Source organism: Oncorhynchus clarkii, chromosome 10 (assembly GCF_045791955.1).
Source record: "Oncorhynchus clarkii lewisi isolate Uvic-CL-2024 chromosome 10, UVic_Ocla_1.0, whole genome shotgun sequence".
Classification (NCBI taxonomy): Eukaryota; Metazoa; Chordata; class Actinopteri; order Salmoniformes; family Salmonidae; genus Oncorhynchus; species Oncorhynchus clarkii.
The window spans coordinates 1,181,893-1,200,000 of NC_092156.1; the positions used below are offsets into that span (position 1 = coordinate 1,181,893).

The window sequence follows — 18,108 nt, forward strand, 5'->3', positions numbered from 1 at the left end:
ATGTACTGCAGCCCTCATCCTCCACATACAACACCCGTTCTGCCAGTCACATTCTGTTAAAGGTCCCCAAAGCTAAGAAACATGAGCAATGGACATTAGACTGGTGGAAATCTGTCCTTTGGTCTGTTGAGATTTTTAGGATCCAACCTCTGTGTCTTTGTGAGACGCAGAGTTGGTGAACGGATTATCTCCGCGAGTGTGTTTCCCACCGTGAAGCATGGAGGAGGAGGTGTGACGGTGTTGGGGTGCTTTGCTGGTGACACTCTCCGTGATTTATTTAGAATTCAAGGCACACTTAAAACTTCTTAAAGCTAGGGGGCAGAATTTTCACTTTTGGATAAATAGCGTGCCGAATTTCAACTTCCTGCTACTCATGCCAGGAATATAAGATATGCATATTTATTCATAGATTTGGATAGACAACACTCTGAAGTTTCTAAAACGGTTTGGATCATGTCTGTGAGTATAACAGAACTTACAGTGGGGCAAAAAAGTATTTAGTCAGCCACCAATTGTGCAAGTTCTCCCACTTAAAAATATGACAGAGGCCTGTAATTTTCATCATAGGTACACTTCAACTATGACAGACAAAATGAGAAGAAAAAAATCCAGAAAATCACATTGTAGGATTTTTAATGAATTAATTTGCAAATTATGGTGGAAAATAAGTATTTGCAAGTGGTACCGGAGCTCCAAGTCTCGGTCCAAAAGACTTCTTAACAGCTTCTACCCCCAAGCCATAAGACTGCTGAACAGCTAACAGTGCTACTCACTGTTTATTATCTATGAACAGTCACTTTAGCCCTACCTACATGTACATATGATCTCAATTACCTCGATTAACAATGACCCCAAGCATATTTCCAAAGTTGTGGCGAATTGGCTTAAGGACAACAAAGTCAAGGTATTGGAGTGGCCATCACAAAGCCCTGACCTCAATCCAATAGAACATTTTTGGGCAAAACTGAAAAAGCGTGTGCGAGCAAGGAGGCCTACAAACCTGACTCAGTTACACCAGCTCTGTCAGGAGGAATGGGACAAATTCACAACTTATTGTGGGAAGCTTGTGGAAGGCTAACTGAAGCATTTGACCCAAGTTAAACAATTTAAAGGCAATGCTACCAAATACTAATTGAGTAAACTTCTGACCCACTGGGAATGTGATGAAAGAAATAAACGCTGAAATAAATCATTCTCTCTACTATAGCCGCAGTCTGAGGTCCTGAACACTCTGGAGCAGGTTTTCAACTAATTGCAAAAATCGCTGAAGTTAGAGACTTTTATCTCCCTCACCAACTTCAAACATCTGCTATCAGAGCAGCTAACCGATCGCTGCAGCTGTACATAGTCTATCGGTAAATAGCCCACCCAATTTACCTACCTCATCCCCATACTGTTTATATTTATTTACTTTTCTGCTCTTTTGCACACCAATATCGCTACCTGTACATGACCATCTGATCATGTATCACTCCAGTGTTAATCTGCAAAATTGTAATTATTCTCCTACCTCCTCATGCCTTTTGCACACAATGTATATAGACTCTCTCTTTTTTCTACTCTGTTATTGACTTGTTAATTGTTTACTCCATGTGTAACTCTGTGTTGTCTGTTCACACTGCTTTATCTTGGCCAGGTCGCAGTTGTAAATGAGAACTTGTTCTCAACCAGCCTACCTGGTTAATTAAATAAAGGTGAAATAAAAAATTCAATAAATATTCTAACCTATCACATTCTTGGTTTGGTGATCCTAATTGACCTAAATCAGGGAATTTTTACTGGGATTAACTGTCAGGAATTGTGAAAAACTGAATTTAAATGTATTTGGCTAAGGTGTATGTAAACTTCCCACTTCAACTGTATCACGGTAACAGTAACTGATGTATCCCAGTGCATTCAGAAAGTATTCATTTTGTTATGTTACAGCATTATTCTAAAATTGATTGCATTGTTTTTTCCCCTCATCAATCCACACACAAACACCCTTAATGACATCACAATACCCCTTAATGACATTACAATACCCCTTGTGACATCACAACACCCCTTAATGACATTACAATACCCCATAATGACATCACAATACCCCTTAATTACGTCACAATACCCCATAATGACATCACAATACCCCTTAATGACATCACAATACCCCATAATGACAAACCAAAAACAGGTTATTAGAAATGTTTGTACATTTTATTCAGACCCTTTACTCAGTACTTTGTTGAAACCCCTTTGGCAGCGATTACAGCATCGAGTCTTCTTGGGTTTGACGCTACAAGCTTGGCACACCTGTATATGGGGAGTTACTCATTCCTCTCTGCAGCTCCTTTCATGCTCAGGTTGGATGGGGAGTGTTGCTGCACAGCTATTTTCAGGTTTCTTCAGAAATGTTCGATCGGGTTCAAATCCGAGCTCTGGCTGGGCCACTGAAGGACATTCAGAGACTTGTCCCGAAACCACTCATGCATTGTCTTGGCTGTGTGCTTAGGGTCATTGTCTTGTTGGAAGGTGAACCTTAGCCGCAGTCTGAGGTCCTGAACACTCTGGAGCAGGTTTTCATCAAGGCTCTCTCTGTACTTTTCTCTGTTCATCTTTGCTTCGATTCTGACAAGTCTCCCAGTCCCTGCCGCTGAAAAACATCCCCACAGCATGAAGCTGCCACCACCATACTTCACTGTAGGGTGGTCCCAGGTATCCACCAGATGTGACGCAGAGCATTCAATCCAAAGAGTTCTATCTTGGTTTCACCAGACCAGAGAATCTTGTTTCTCATGGTCTGAAAGTCTTTAGGTGCCTTTTGGCAAACTCCAAGCAGGCTGTCATGTGTCCGTCTGGTTACTCAGCATCGCAGTGCTAGAGGCATCACTACAGACCCTGGTTCGATTCCATCTGAGTCAGGGTTTGGCTTTCATTGTAAATAAGAATTTGTTCTTAACTGACTTGCTTAGTTAAATAAAGGTTAAATAAAAAAATAGAAAAGGCCTGATAAAGAGTGGATCAAGAATATCTCTGCACTTTGCTTAGAGAATCTTGTTTCTCTTAGCTGCCTTTGGGCAACCTCCAAGCGGGCTGTAATGTGCCTTTTACTGAGGAGTGGCTTCTGTTTGGCCATAAAGGCCTGATTGGTGGAGTGCTGCAGATATGGTTGTCCTTCTGGAAGGTTATACCATCTTCACAGAGGAACTCTGTATCTCTGTCAGTGTGACCATTGGATTATTGGTCACCTTATTGGTCACCTCCCTGACCAAGATCCTTCTCCCCCGATGGCTCAGTTTTGGCCGGGCGTCTTGGTGGTTCCAAACTTCATTTCAGAATGATGGAGGCCACTGTGTTCTTAGGGACCTTCAATGCTGCGGAAATGTTTTGGTACCCTTTCCCAGATCTGTGCCTCGACACAATCCTGTATCAGAGCTCTACGGATAATTCCTTCGACTTCTTGGATTGGTTTTCGCTCTGACATTCACTGTCAACTGTGGGACCTTATATAGACAGGTGTGTGCCTTTCCAAATCATGTCCAATAAGTTACCACGGGTGGACTCCAAGCAAGTTGTAGAAACATCTCAAGGATGTTTCTTAAGGATGATCAATGGAAACAACACCCGAGCAACATTTTGAGTCTCATAGCAAAGGGTGTGAATACTTATGCAAATAAGGTTTTTATTTTGAAAACATTTGCAAAAATGTCTAAAAACCTGTTTTGTCATTTATAAGGTATTGTGTGGAGATTGATAATGAAAACATGTAATTTGATCCATTTTAGAATAAGGCTGTAACGTGACAAAATGTGGAAAAAGGGAAGGGGTCTGAATACTCTCTGAATGCACATGTATAACCTCAGTAAACATTTAATTTGGGAGGTATTTCATCTGTTACATGTGTCAAGTCTCCAAATTATTATTTATTATTATTATTAATAATATTACAAATACTATAATAATATAATAATATTATAGGTTATATAATATATATTATTATATATTATATTAAAAAATATTCCAAATCAGACATAAACAAACTTTCATGACATATAATTAGCCTCCCCATTATTTTGTATAAAATTGTGCAAACTCCAAACATATCGCAGTGCGTGTTGGGAAATCACTTCGCTCTGAAGCTTGCAGCCTTGCTGGCCCGGCTGAAGTGGCTATGTAAGAGTCAAATTTTCACTCCCTCAGCTTTGAAACACGAAGTTGCGCATGAATGTGTAAATGGAGGGCCAAGGATCGAGGAGAAGAGGATGTTTTGAAATCAGTGCCTCTGTCTTCTGAAGAGGTGGATATGGAGGGAACTTGCAGTGACATTCAATCATCTCTCCACTCTCTGCTCCCCAATATAATAATAATAATATATTACATTTAGCAGACACTTTTATCCAAAGCGACTCACAGTCATGCGTGCATACATTTTACGTATGAGTGGTCCCTGGAATTGAACCCACTACCCTGGTGTTACACGCAACATGCTCTACAAATTCAACAACAGAGGACCAACATAGCCCCATTCCACTCCCTCTTCCTCTTCTCCTGGGTCTGTCTCCTCTCCTCTCTTCACCCTCTCCTCCTCTCCTTCCTCTATAGTTTGAACCAGTTTTCTCTTCCTATCTTCTCCTCCCTTCACATCATCCCCAGTCCTCTCCTCCTCTCCTCCCTCTATGGTTTGTAGCAGGCAGAGCAGGTCACAGGTTGTGAGTCATTTAGTTTTGGAGAGATGGTGTCTGGGACCACTGACTTGAGGAAATCATTCTCTGTAGCCATGATGTGTTTCACCAGGAAGTTCGCTGCCTCGCTGATGTTGGTGTTTTCCTAAAGGGACACGGCAGAGTAAAACAACAAGGTTAAAAGCTAGTGGCTAGTTTCAGAGTACTCAGAGCTTTTGCCTTGTTAGGGTTAAACAAAAACAGGTGCTACGTTAACATGGTTCAGTTACTTATATAAACACATTTTCATTGTATGAAATGGCTATGTTTTTCTTGATCCTCACAGCGCATTCGGAAAGTATTCAGACCCCTTGACTTTTTGCTAATTTTTGTTACGTTACAGCCTTATTCTAAACTTGATTCAATTATAATTTTCCTCATTAATCTACAAACAATATACAATAATGACAAAGCGAAAACATGTTTTTAGAAATGTTTGTAAATTCATAACAATAAAAAAAACAGAAATACCTTATTTACATAAGTATTCAGCACCTTTGCTATGAGACTCGGGAATTTAGCTTCCAATGATCATCCTTGAGATGTTTCTACAATTTGAGTGAAGTCCATCTGTGGTAAATTCAATTGGTTGGATATGATTTGGAAAGGCACACACCTGTCTATATAAGGTCCCACAGTTGACAAGGCATGTCAGAGCAAAAACCAAGCTATTAGGTAGAAGGGATTGTCCATAGTGCTCCGAGACAGGATTGTGTTGAGGCACAGATCTGGGGAAGGGAACCAAAAATATTCTGCAGCATTGAAGGTCCCCTAGAACACAGTGGTCTCCATCATTCTTAAATGGAAGAAGTTTGGAACCACCAAGACTAGATCCTAGATCTGGATGCCCTGCCAAACTGACCAATCGGGGTGGAATCATGGAGGTGACCAAGAACCCAATGGTCACTCTGACAGAGCTCCAGTGTTTCTCTCTGAAAATAGCTGTGCAGCAGTGCTCCCCATCCAACCTGACAGAGCTTGAGAGGATCTGCAGAGAATAATGGGAGACACTCCTCAAATAAAGGTGTGCCAAGCTTGTAGTGTCATACCCAAGAAGACTCGAGGCTGAAATTGCTGCCGAAGGTGCTTCAACAAAGTACTGAGTAAAGGGTCTGAATGCTAAATGTGATATTTCGTTTTTTTATTTTTAAAAAGGTTTCTAAAAACCAGTTTTTTGCTTTGTCATCGTACGGTATTGTGATGTCATCGTGGGGTATTGTCATCTCATCGTGGGGTATTGTGATGTCATCGTGGGGTATTTTGTGAAGATTGATGAGAAAAAAACGTTCATCCATTTTAGAAGGCTGTAACGTAACAAAATGTGTAAAAAGCCAAAGGGGTCTGAAAACTTTCCGTATCCACTGTCCACAGGTAAAACAGCCTGGTTCAACTGATTTAGAGGCAGTGGAAATGTAGGGTTAACCCTAACCCTAACCCTAACCCATGACCTCAATGACCTCTGACCCCTGTAGAACCTCCTAACCCTAAACCCTATCCCTAACCTTAACCCTAACCCTAAACCCTATTCCTAACCTTAACCCTTAACTTAACCACTCAGAATTAATACCTAAACTAAAGTTTTAGTTTCACTTTGTGGAATTTGACTGAGAGCTGAGAAACGGCTGCACATGGCGTAATTCTGTTGCTGCAGTTACACCATGTTGTTACACCAGGTTGTTACACCAGGTTGTTACACCAGGTTGTTACACCATGTTGTTACACCAGGTTGTTACACCAGGTTGTTACACCAGGTTGTTACACCAGGTTGTTACACCAGGTTGTTACACCAGGTTGTTACACCAGGTTGTTACACCAGGTTGTTACACCAGGTTGTTACACCAGGTTGTTACACCAGGTTGTTACACCAGGTTGTTACACCAGGTTGTTACACCAGGTTGTTACACCAGGTTGTTACACCAGGTTGTTACACCATGTTGTTACAACCTAAGAACAAATTCTTATTTACAATGACCTACCAAAAGGCAAAAGGCCTCCTGCGGGGATTAAAAATAAAAAATAAATACAATTAAAATATAGGACAAAAACACACAATATAGGTCAAAAGGGTCAGGGTTAGCTTGATTGAGCCTTTGAATGAAGATATTGAGATAAAACTGTCCAGTTTGAGTGTTTGTTGCAGCTCGTTCCAGTTGCTACCTGCAGCGAACTGAAAAGAGGAGCAACCCAGGGATGTGTGTGCTTTGGGGACCTTTAACAGAATGTGACTGGCAGAACAGGTGTTGTATGTGGAGGATGAGGGCTGCAGTAGATATCTCAGATAGGGGGGAGTGAACAGGTGTTGTATGTGGAGGATGAGGGCTGCAGTAGATATCTCAGATAGGGGTGTGTGAGGCCTAAGAGGGTTTTATAAATACGCATCAACCAGTGGGTCTTGCGACTGGTATACAGAGATGACCAGTTTACAGAAGAGTATAGAGTACTCTATGAGGAGTGAGGCCCATAGAGGGTGGCTGAATGAGGACACCACCCCATATAGCTGTTGTGCATGTTTTCTGTGTGTGTGTGCACATGGGTGCGTATGTGTGTGCATGTGTTTGTGCACATGGGTGCGTATGTGTGTGCATGTTTTCTGTGTGTGTTTGTGCACATGGGTGTGTATGTGTGTGCATGTTTTCTGTGTGTGTTTGTGCACATGGGTGTGTATGTGTGTGCATGTGTTTGTGCACATGGGTGCGTATGTGTGTGCATGTTTTCTGTGTGTGTGTGCACATGGGTGCGTATGTGTGTGCATGTGTTCTGTGTGTGTGTGCACATGGGCGCGTATGTGTGTGTGTGCACATGGGTGCGTATGTGTATGTGTGTGCATGTGTTTGTGTTCCCACCTTGGCTGAGGTCTCGAACCAGCCCACAAAGCCGTTGTCTTTACAGAACTGGTCCATCTTCACGCCGTTATTGGTCAGAACCTCCCGCCCCTGATCACATTTATTAGCCAGTAGGACCGTGGCAATGCTCTGTCCAATAGAGAGGTAAAAGACAAGAAGGTAATGTATGAACAGGATGATTTAAATAGTCCTTTACCATGGTAGAACCAACTCACTGTACTTCACTCACCTCTCTGTTGGTCAACATGAGTTTAGAGTCCAGGTCCTCCTTCCACTTGGTGATGGCTTCGAAGGTAGTGGGCCGTGTCACGTCAAACACGATGAACGCCCCCATGGCCTCTCGGTAGTACACACGGGTCATGTTCCCAAACCGCTCCTGACCTACAGGGGAGACAGAGACAGAGATATACTGTTGTTGTAACTGTTGGGATTTGAACCATGTTCTCCCACACAGTAACCAGAAATGTTCACCATTAGACCAAGAGGACATCCTTGTGATCAAAGGATGACAATTGGGTTCTATGTCTCAGGCAGAACCGCTCAGTAACATTATCTTCTATGTCTCAGGCAGAACCGCTCAGTAACATTATCTTCTATGTCTCAGGCAGGACTGCTCAGTAACATTATCTTCTATGTCTCAGGCAGGACTGCTCAGTAACATTATCTTCTATGTCTCAGGACCGCTCAGTAACATTATCTTCTATGTCTCAGGACTGCTCAGTAACATTATCTTCTATGTCTCAGGCAGGACTGCTCAGTAACATTATCTTCCATGTCTCAGGACCGCTCAGTAACATTATCTTCTATGTCTCAGGACCGCTCAGTAACATTATCTTCTATGTCTCAGGACTGCTCAGTAACATTATCTTCTATGTCTCAGGACCGCTCAGTAACATTATCTTCTATGTCTCAGGCAGGACTGCTCAGTAACATTATCTTCTATGTCTCAGGCAGGACTGCTCAGTAACATTATCTTCTATGTCTCAGGCAGGACTGCTCAGTAACATTATCTTCTATGTCTCAGGACCGCTCAGTAACATTATCTTCTATGTCTCAGGCAGGACTGCTCAGGAACATTATCCTCCATGTCTCAGGCAGGACTGCTCAGTCAGTTGAGAATGACACAAATATTAAGTTTGCTGCTTCAGTGTCTTTAGATATTTTTGTCAGATGTTACTATGGAATACTGAAGTATAATTACAAGAATTTCATAAGTGTCAAAGGATTTTATTGACAATTATATGAAGTTGATGCAAAGAGTCAATATTCACAGTGTTGACCCTTCTTTTTCAAGACCTTAGTTATCACTTTTGCCTTATGGCAAGGTGCTCCATCATGCTGGAAAAGGCATTGTTCGTGACCAAACTGTTCCTGGATGGTTGGGAGGAGTTGCTCTCGGAGGATGTGTTGGTACCATTCTTAATTCATGGCTGTGTTCTTAGGCAAAATTGTGAGTGAGCCCACCCCCTTGGCAACCCCACACATGAATGGTCTCAGGATGCTTTACTGTTGGCATGACACAGGACGGATGGTAGCGCTCACCTTGTCGTCTCCGGACAAGCTTTTTTCTGGATACCCCAAACAATCGGAAAAGGGATTCATCAGAGAAAATGACTTTACCCCAGTCCTCAGCAGTCCAATCCCTGTACCTTTTGCAGAATATCAGTCTGTCCCTGATGTTTTTCCTGGAGAGAAGTGGCTTCTTTGCTGCCCTTCATGACACCAGGCCATCCTCAAAAAGTCTTCGCCTCACTGTGTGTGCAGATGCACTCACACTTGCCTGCTGCCATTCCTGAGCAAGCTCTGTACTGGTGGTGCCCCGATCCTGCAGCTGAATCAACTTTAGGAAACGGTCCTGGCGCTTGCTGGACTTTCTTGGGTGCCCTGAAGCCTTCTTCACAACAATTGAACCGCTCTCCTTGAAGTTCTTGATGATCCGATAAATTGTTGATTTAGGTGTCAGCAATATCCTTGCCTGTGAAGCCCTTTTTGTGCAAAGCAATGATGACGGCACGTGTTTCCTTGCAGGTAACCATTATTAACAGAGGATGAACAATGATTCCAAGCGCCACACTCCTTTTGAAGCTTCCAGTCTGTTATTCAAACTTATTCAGCATGACAGAGTTATCTCGAGCCTTGTCCTCGTCAACACTCACACCTGTGTTAACGAGAGAATCACTGGCATGATGTCAGCTGGTCCTTTTGTGGCAGAGCTGAAATGCTTTGGAAATGCTTTTTGGGGATTCAGTTCATTTGCATGGCAAAGAGGGACTTTGCAATTAATTACAATTCATCTGATCACTCTTCATAACATTCTGGAGTATATGCAAATTGCCATCATACAAACTGAGGCAGCAGACTTTGTGAAAATGTGTATTTGTGTCATTCTCAAAACTTTTGGCCATGACTGTACTCTTAAAAACAGTCAGCTAGCTACAGCTCATTCCATTCTATTGTCTAGGGGACTAACAGCAAATCAGTGGATAATGTGGTTATATTAGTGGCCATTCCAGAGACAGTTAACAGTCTCCACATTCCATCTTGAACAGACCCATTCCAGAGACAGTTAACAGTCTCCACATTCCATCTTGAACAGACCCATTCCAGAGACAGTTAACAGTCTCCACATTCCATCTTGAACAGACCCATTCCAGAGACAGTTAACAGTCTCCACATTCCATCTTGAACAGATCCATTCCAGAGACAGTTAACAGTCTCCACATTCCATCTTGAACAGACCCATTCCAGAGTGAGTTAACAGTCTCCACATTCCATCTTGAACAGATCCATTCCAGAGACAGTTAACAGTCTCCACATTCCATCTTGAACAGACCCATTCCAGAGACAGTTAACAGTCTCCACATTCCATCTTGAACAGACCCATTCCAGAGACAGTTAACAGTCTCCACATTCCATCTTGAACAGACCCATTCCAGAGACAGTTAAGAGTCTCCACATTCCATCTTGAACAGATCCATTCCAGAGACAGTTAACAGTCTCCACATTCCATCTTGAACAGACCCATTCCAGAGACAGTTAACATTCTCCACATTCCATCTTGAACAGACCCATTCCAGAGACAGTTAACATTCTCCACATTCCATCTTGAACAGACCCATTCCAGAGACAGTTAACAGTCTCCACATTCCATCTTGAACAGACCCATTCCAGAGACAGTTAACAGTCTCCACATTCCATCTTGAACAGATCCATTCCAGAGACAGTTAACAACAGTCTTCACATTCCCAGTCATTACATAGGCTAGGCCCATTTAAGCAGCATATTCTGCAGGTCTGAGTCTGGTCTACTCACTGCCTTCCTGAAGACAAACAATGTATACGAAATGCTTCAGTCTGGTTTTAGACCCCATCATAGCACTGAGACGGCACTTGTGAAGGTGGTAAATTACATTTTAATGGCATCGGACCGAGGCTCCGCATCTGTCCTCGTGCTCCTAGACCTTAGTGCTGCTTTTGATACCATCGATCACCACATTCTTTTGGAGAGATTGGAAACCCAAATTGGTCTACACGGACAAGTTCTGGCCTGGTTTAGATCTTATCTGTCGGAAAGTATCAGTTTGTCTCTGTGAATGGTTTGTCCTCTGACAAATCAACTGTAGATTTCGGTGTTCCTCAAGGTTCCGTTTTAGGACCACTATTGTTTTCACTATATATTTTACCTCTTGGGGATGTCATTCGAAAACATAATGTTAACTTTCACTGCTATGCGGATGACACACAGCTGTACATTTCAATGAAACATGGTGAAGCCCCAAAATTGCCCTTCCTAGAAGCATGTGTTTCAGACATAAGGAAGTGGATGGCTGCAAACTTTCTACTTTTAAATTCGGACAAAACAGAGATGCTTGTTCTAGGTCCCAAGAAACAAAGAGATCTTCTGTTGAATCTGACAATTAATCTTAATGGTTGTACAGTCGTCTCAAATAAAACTGTGAAGGACCTCGGCGTTATTCTGGACCCTGATCTCTCTTTTGAAGAACATATCAAGACCATTTCAAGGACAGCTTTTTTCCATCTATGTAACATTGCAAAAATCAGAAACTTTCTGTCCAAAAATGATGCAGAAAAATGAATCCATGCTTTTGTCACTTCTAGGTTAGACTACTGCAATGCTCTACTTTCCGGCTACCCGGATAAGGCACTAAATAAACTTCAGTTAGTGCTAAATACGGCTGCTAGAATCCTAACTAGAACCAAAAAAATTGATCATATTACTCCAGTGCTAGCCTCCCTACACTGGCTTCCTGTCAAAGCAAGGGCTGATTTCAAGGTTTTACTGCTAACCTACAAAGCATTACATGGGCTTGCTCCTATCTATCTCTCTGATTTGGTCCTGCCGTACACACCTACACGTACGCTACGGTCACAAGACGCAGGCCTCATAATTGTCCCTAGAATTTCTAAGCAAACAGCTGGAGGCAGGGCTTTCTCCTATAGAGCTCCATTTTTATGGAACGGTCTGCCTACCCATGTCAGAGACGCAAACTCGGTCTCAACCTTTAAGTCTTTACTGAAGACTCATCTCTTCAGTGGGTCATATGATTGACTGTAGTCTGGCCCAGGAGTGGGAGGGTGAACGGAAAGGCTCTGGAGCAACGAACCGCCCTTGCTGTCTCTGCCTGGCCGGTTCCCCTCTTTCCACTGGGATTCTCTGCCTCTAACCCTATTACAGGGGCTGAGTCACTGGCTTACTGGGGCTCTCTCATGCCGTCCCTGGAAGGGTGCGTCACCTGAGTGGGTTGATTCACTGATGTGGTCATCCTGTCTGAGTTGGCGCCCCCCCCTTGGGTTGTGCCATGGCGGAGATCTTTGTGGGCTATACTCAGCCTTGTCTCAGGATGGTAAGTTGGTGGTTGAAGATATCCCTCTAGTGGTGTGGGGGCTGTGCTTTGGCAAAGTGGGTGGGGTTATATCCTTCCTGTTTGGCCCTGTCCAGGGGTGTCCTCGGATGGGGCCACAGTGTCTCCTGACCCCTCCTGTCTCAGCCTCCAGTATTTATGCTGCCGTAGATTATGTGTCGGGGGGCTAGGGTCAGTTTGTTATATCTGGAGTACTTCTCCTGTCCTATTCGGTGTCCTGTCTGAATCTAAGTGTGCGTTCTCTAATTCTCTCCTTCTTTCTCTCTTTCTCTCTCTCGGAGGACCTGAGCCCTAGGACCATGCCCCAGGACTACCTGACATGATGACTCCTTGCTGTCCCCAGTCCACCTGGCCATGCTGCTGCTCCAGTTTCAACTGTTCTGCCTTATTATTAATCGACCATGCTGGTCATTTATGAACATTTGAACATCTTGGCCATGTTCTGTTATAATCTCCACCCGGCACAGCCAGAAGAGGACTGGCCACCCCACATAGCCTGGTTCCTCTCTAGGTTTCTTCCTAGGTTTTGGCCTTTCTAGGGAGTTTTTCCTAGCCACCGTGCTTCTACACCTGCATTGCTTGCTGTTTGGGGTTTTAGGCTGGGTTTCTGTACAGCACTTTGAGATATCAGCTGATGTACGAAGGGCTATATAAATAAATTTGATTTGATTTGATTTGGTCTAGTCTGGTCTAGTGTAGTCTAGCCTGGTCTGGTGTAGTCTAGCCTGGTCTGGTGTAGTCTAGCCTGGTCTAATTTATTTTTTATTAATTTCTTTATTTCACCTTTATTTAACCAGGTAAGCTAGTTGAGAACAAGTTCTCATTTACAACTGAGACCTGGCCAAGATCAAGCAAAGCAGCGAGACAGAAACAACACAGAGTTACACATGGAATAAACAAGCGTACAGTCAATAACACAGTTTTAAAAAATGTCAATATACAGAGTGTGCATGAGGAGGTAAGGCAATAAATAGGCCTTGGTAGCAAAGTAATTACAATTTAGCATATTAACACTGGAGTGATAGATGAGCAGATGATGATGAGCAGATGATGGTGTGTAAGTAGTGATACTGGTGTGCAAAAAGAGCAGCAGAGTAAATAAAAACAATATGGGGATGAGGTAGGTAGATTGGGTGGGCTATTTACATATGGACTATGTACAGCTGCAGCGATCGGTTAGCTGCTCAGATAGCTGATGTTTAAAGTTAGAGAGGGAAATGTAAGTCTCCAACTTCAGCGATTTTTGCAATTCGTTCCAGTCACTGGCAGCAGATAAGTGATGGCTTTGGGGATGACCAGTGAAATATACCTGCTGGAGCGCATGCTACGGGTGGGTGTTGTTATCATGACCAGTGAGCTGAGATAAGGCAGAGCTTTACCTAGCATAGACTTATAGATGACCTGGAGCCAGTGGGTCTGGCGACGAATATGTAGCGAGGGCCAGCCGACTAGAGCATACAGGTCGCAGTGGTGGGTGGTATAAGGTGCTTTGGTAACAAAACGGATGGCACTGTGATAGACTACATCCAATTTGCTGAGTTGGAAGCTATTTTGTAGATGACATCGCCGAGTCGAGGATCGGTAGGATAGTCAGTTTTACTAGGGTAAGTTTGGCGGCGTGAGTGAGTGAAGGAGGCTTTATTGTGAAATTGGAAGTCGATTCTAGATTTAATTTTGGATTGGATATGTTTAATATGACTCTGGAAGGAGAGTTTACAGTCTAACCAGACACCTAGGTATTTGTAGTTGTCCACATATTCTAGGTCAGAACCGTCCAGAGTTGTGATGCTAGTCGGGCGGACAGGAGCGGCAGCAAATGGTTGAAAAGCATGCATTTGGTTTTGCTAGCGTTTAAGAGCAGTTGGAGGCCACGGAAGGAGTGTTGTATGGAATTGAAGCTTGTTTGTAGGTTAGTTAACACAGCCTTGGCCAGGTTGATGAAGACTGCTGCACAGTACTGTCTTTTATCAATTGCGGTTATGATATCGTTTAGTACCTTGAGCGTGGCTGAGGTGCACCCATGACCGGATCGGAAAAAAGATTGCACAGCGGAGAAGGTATGGTGGAATTCGAGATGGTCAGTGATCTGTTTATTAACTTGGCTTTCAAAGACTTTAGACTTTAGTCTAGTATGGTCTGGTGTAGTCTAGTATGGTCTGGTGTAGTCTAGTCTGGTCTGGTGTAGTCTATTCATGTCTGGTGTGGTCTTGTCTGGTCTGTCTGGTTTGTCTAATCGGGTCTGTCTAGTCTGGTCTAGTATGGTCTGTCTGGTCTGTCTAGTCTGGTCTGCCTGGTCTGTCTGGTCTGTTCTGTCTAGTTTAGTCTAGTATGGTCTGGTGTAGTCTAGTCTGGTCTTGTGTAGTCTAGTATGGTCTGGTGTAGTCTAGTCTGGTCTGGTGTAGTCTGGTGTAGTCTAGTATGGTCTGGTGTAGTCTAGTCTGGTCTGGTGTAGTCTGGTCTGGTGTAGTCTGGTGTAGTCTAGTGTGGTTTAGTGTAGTCTGGTGTGGTCTAGTGTAGACTAGTCTGGTCTGGTATGCTGTAGTCTGGTCTAGTCTGGTATGTTGTAGTCTGGTGCAGTCTGGTCTAGTCTGGTGCAGTCTGGTCTAGTCTGGTATGGTATAGTCTAGTCTAGTCTGGTATAGTCTGATCTAGTCTGGTGCAATCTGGTATAGTCTGGTCTGGTGTAGTCTGGTCTAGTCTATAGGCTCATCGTCATCATCATTTAAGTCATTTAGCAGACGTTCTTATCCAGAGCGACTTATGAGAGCGAGTGCATACATTTCCATATTGGTCTCCCGTGGGAATTGTGTAGTCAGCAAACCTGACGATGGTGTTGGACTCATGCGCACCCACGCAGTTGTGGGTGAACAGAAGGGAACTAAGGGGAACCCGTGTTGAAAATCAGTGTGATAGATCCATTGTTGCCTACCCTCACCACCTGGGGGTGGCCCATCAGGAAGTCCAGAATCCAGTTGCAGAGGGAGGTGTTCAGTCCCACGGTCCTTAGCTTATTGATGAGCTTGGAGGGAACTATAGTGTTGAATGTTGAGCTGTAGTCAATGAACAGCATTCAACACATTGGGGTGACAGGTAGCCTAGTGGTTAGAGCATTGGGCCAGTAACCGAAAGTTTGCTAGATCGAATCCCCAAGCTGACAAGTTCAAAATCTGTTGTTCTCCCCCTGAACAAGGCAGTTAACTGACTGTTCCTAGGCCATCTTTGTAAATAAGAATGTGTTCTTAAACTTCATTGGGATCAGTGTCCCATCTATGGGTCTGTTGAGCTAGCGTAGGCTAATGCGATTAGCATGAGGTTGTAAGTAACAAGAACATTTCCCAGGACATAGACATATCTGATATTGGCAGAAAGCTTAAATCTTTGTTAATCTAACTACAATGTCCAATTTACAGTAGCTATTACAGTAAAATAATACCATGCTATTGTTTGAGGAGAGTGCACAGTTTTGAACATGAAAAGTTATTAATAAACACTTTAGGAACGTGTGGGCAGTCTTGATACAAAATTCTGAACAGAAATTAGTTCATTGGATCAGTCTAAAACGTTGCACATACACTGATGCCATCTAGTGGCCAAAATCTAAATTGCACCTGGGCTGGAATAATACATTATGGCCTTTCTCTTGCATATCCTTGCTTCAGGACCTGAGTTACAGGCATCTAGATTTGGGTATGTAGTTTTTGGCAAAAATGGAAAAAAAAGGGCGGAACCTGCAAATTGGAGTGGGTCAAGGGTGTCTGGGATGATTGTGTTGATGTGAGCCATGACTAGCCTTTCATAGCATTTCATAGCTACAGATGTGAGTGCTATGGGGTGATAATCATTTAGACAGGTTACCTTGGTGTTCTTGGGCACTGGGACTATGATGGTCTTCTTGAAATACTATATCATGGTATTACAAACTGGGTCAGAGAGAGGATAAAAATGTCAGCAAAGACGCTTACCAGCTGAGTACGCATCCTGGAAATCCATCTGGCCCTGCGGCCTTGTGAATATTAACTAGTTTAAAGGTCTTACTCACATTGGCAACAGAGAGTATGATCACAGTCGTCCGGAAACAACTGGTGCTCCCATGTGAGGTTCAGAGTTGCTTGCCTCGAAGCGAGCATAGAAGGCATTTAGCTCGTCTGGTATGGGCAGCTTGCGGCTGGTTTTCCCTTCGGAATCCACGATAGTTTGCAAACACTGCCACATCCGATAAGTGTCAGAGCCAGCATAGTAAGATTCTATCTTAGTCCTGTACTGGCACTTTTCATGTTTGATGACTCGTCGGAGGTCGTAGTGGGATTTCTTATAAGCTTTTGGGTTAGTGTCCCGCTCCTTGCAAGCAGCAGCTCTAGCTTTTAGCTCAGTTGCCTGTAATCCATGTCTTCTGCTTGGGATATGTACGTACTGTCACTTTTAGGACAATGTCGTCGATGCACCTATTAGTGAAGGCGGTGACTGATCTGGTAAACTCCTCAACGCCGCCGGATAAATCCCAGAACAAATTCCAGTTTGTGCTAGCAAAGAAGTCCTGAAGTTTAGCATCCGCTTCATCTGACCACTTCCATATCGAGTAACTTGTACTTACCATCTTCTCCACTGCTGTCACTTCGATGGGGGGGTGCTCCCTCTGCTGTTTACCTAAAGTCCTCGATCACCTCCTTTGTTTTTTTTACGTTGAGTGAGAGGCACCACACTCTAAGTGCCCTCATCTCCTCCCTGTTGGCTGACTCATCATTGTTGGTAATCAAGCCCACTGCTGTTGTGTCGTCTGCAAACTTGATGATTGAGTTGGAGGGCAGTGTGTAGTGTGATGGCGATTGCATCGTCTGTGGACCTGTTGGGGTGGTATACAAACTGGAGTGGGTCTAGGGTGGCAGGTAAGTTGGAGGTGATATGATCCTTGACTAGTCACTTAATGATGACAGAAGTGAGTGCTACGGAGCGATAGTCATTTAGTTCAGTTATCTTTGCCTTCTTGGGTACAGGAACAATGGTAGCCATCTTGACGCATGTGGGGACAGCAGACTGGGATAAGGAGAGATTGAATATGTCCGGAAACACACCAGCCAGCTGGTCTGCGCATGCTCTGAGGACGTGGATAGGGATGTCGTCTGGGCCAGCAGCCTTGCGAGGGTTAACACGTTTAAATGTCTTTTTCTCGTTGGCCATGGAGAAGGAGAGGGGACCACAGTCCTTGGTAGCGGGCCGCGTCGGTGGAAGTGTATTATCTTCAAAGCATGCAGTTTGTCTGCTAGCAAGACGTCGGAATTCGTGATGTGGCTGGTTTTCTTTTTGTAGTCTGTAATTGCCTGTAGACCCTGCCACATACGTCTTGTGTCTGAGCCGCTGAATTGCGACTCCACTTTGTCCCTATACCAGGCCCATCAGGAAGTTCAGGATCCAATTGCAGAGGGAGGTGTTCAGTCCCAGGGTCCTTAGCTTAGTGATGAGCTTTGAGGGTACTATGGTGTTGAACGCTGAGCTGTGGTCAATGAATAGCATTCTCACATAGGTGTTAAGGCCAGGTGGGATAGGGCAGTGTGGAGTGCAATAGAGATTGCGACATCTGTGGATCTGTTTGGGCGGTATGCAAATTGGAGTGGGTCTAGGGTTTCTGGGATAAGGATGTTGATGTGAGCCATGACCAGCCTTTCAAAGCACTTCATGGCTACGGACG

At 43.8% G+C, this 18,108-nt stretch overlaps 1 protein-coding gene across 2 annotated transcripts in view; it reads right to left on the reverse strand.

Moving 5' to 3' along the window:
• Positions 1–4,358: 4,358 nt before the first annotated feature.
• LOC139419366 (ras-related protein Rab-38-like) overlaps positions 4,359–18,108 on the reverse strand; it is an 18,877-nt gene continuing 5,127 nt past the window's right edge. The window contains exons 3-5 of one of the 2 annotated variants that reach the window (XM_071169308.1): positions 7,773–7,924; positions 7,544–7,672; positions 4,359–4,806 (exon numbers count right to left, since the gene is read on the reverse strand). In XM_071169308.1, coding sequence (XP_071025409.1) covers positions 4,654–4,806; positions 7,544–7,672; positions 7,773–7,924 — 434 coding nt within the window. In that variant the 3' untranslated portion in view covers positions 4,359–4,653. The remainder of the gene's footprint in view (positions 4,807–7,543; positions 7,673–7,772; positions 7,925–18,108) is intronic. The other variant, XM_071169307.1, reaches the window with a different exon arrangement.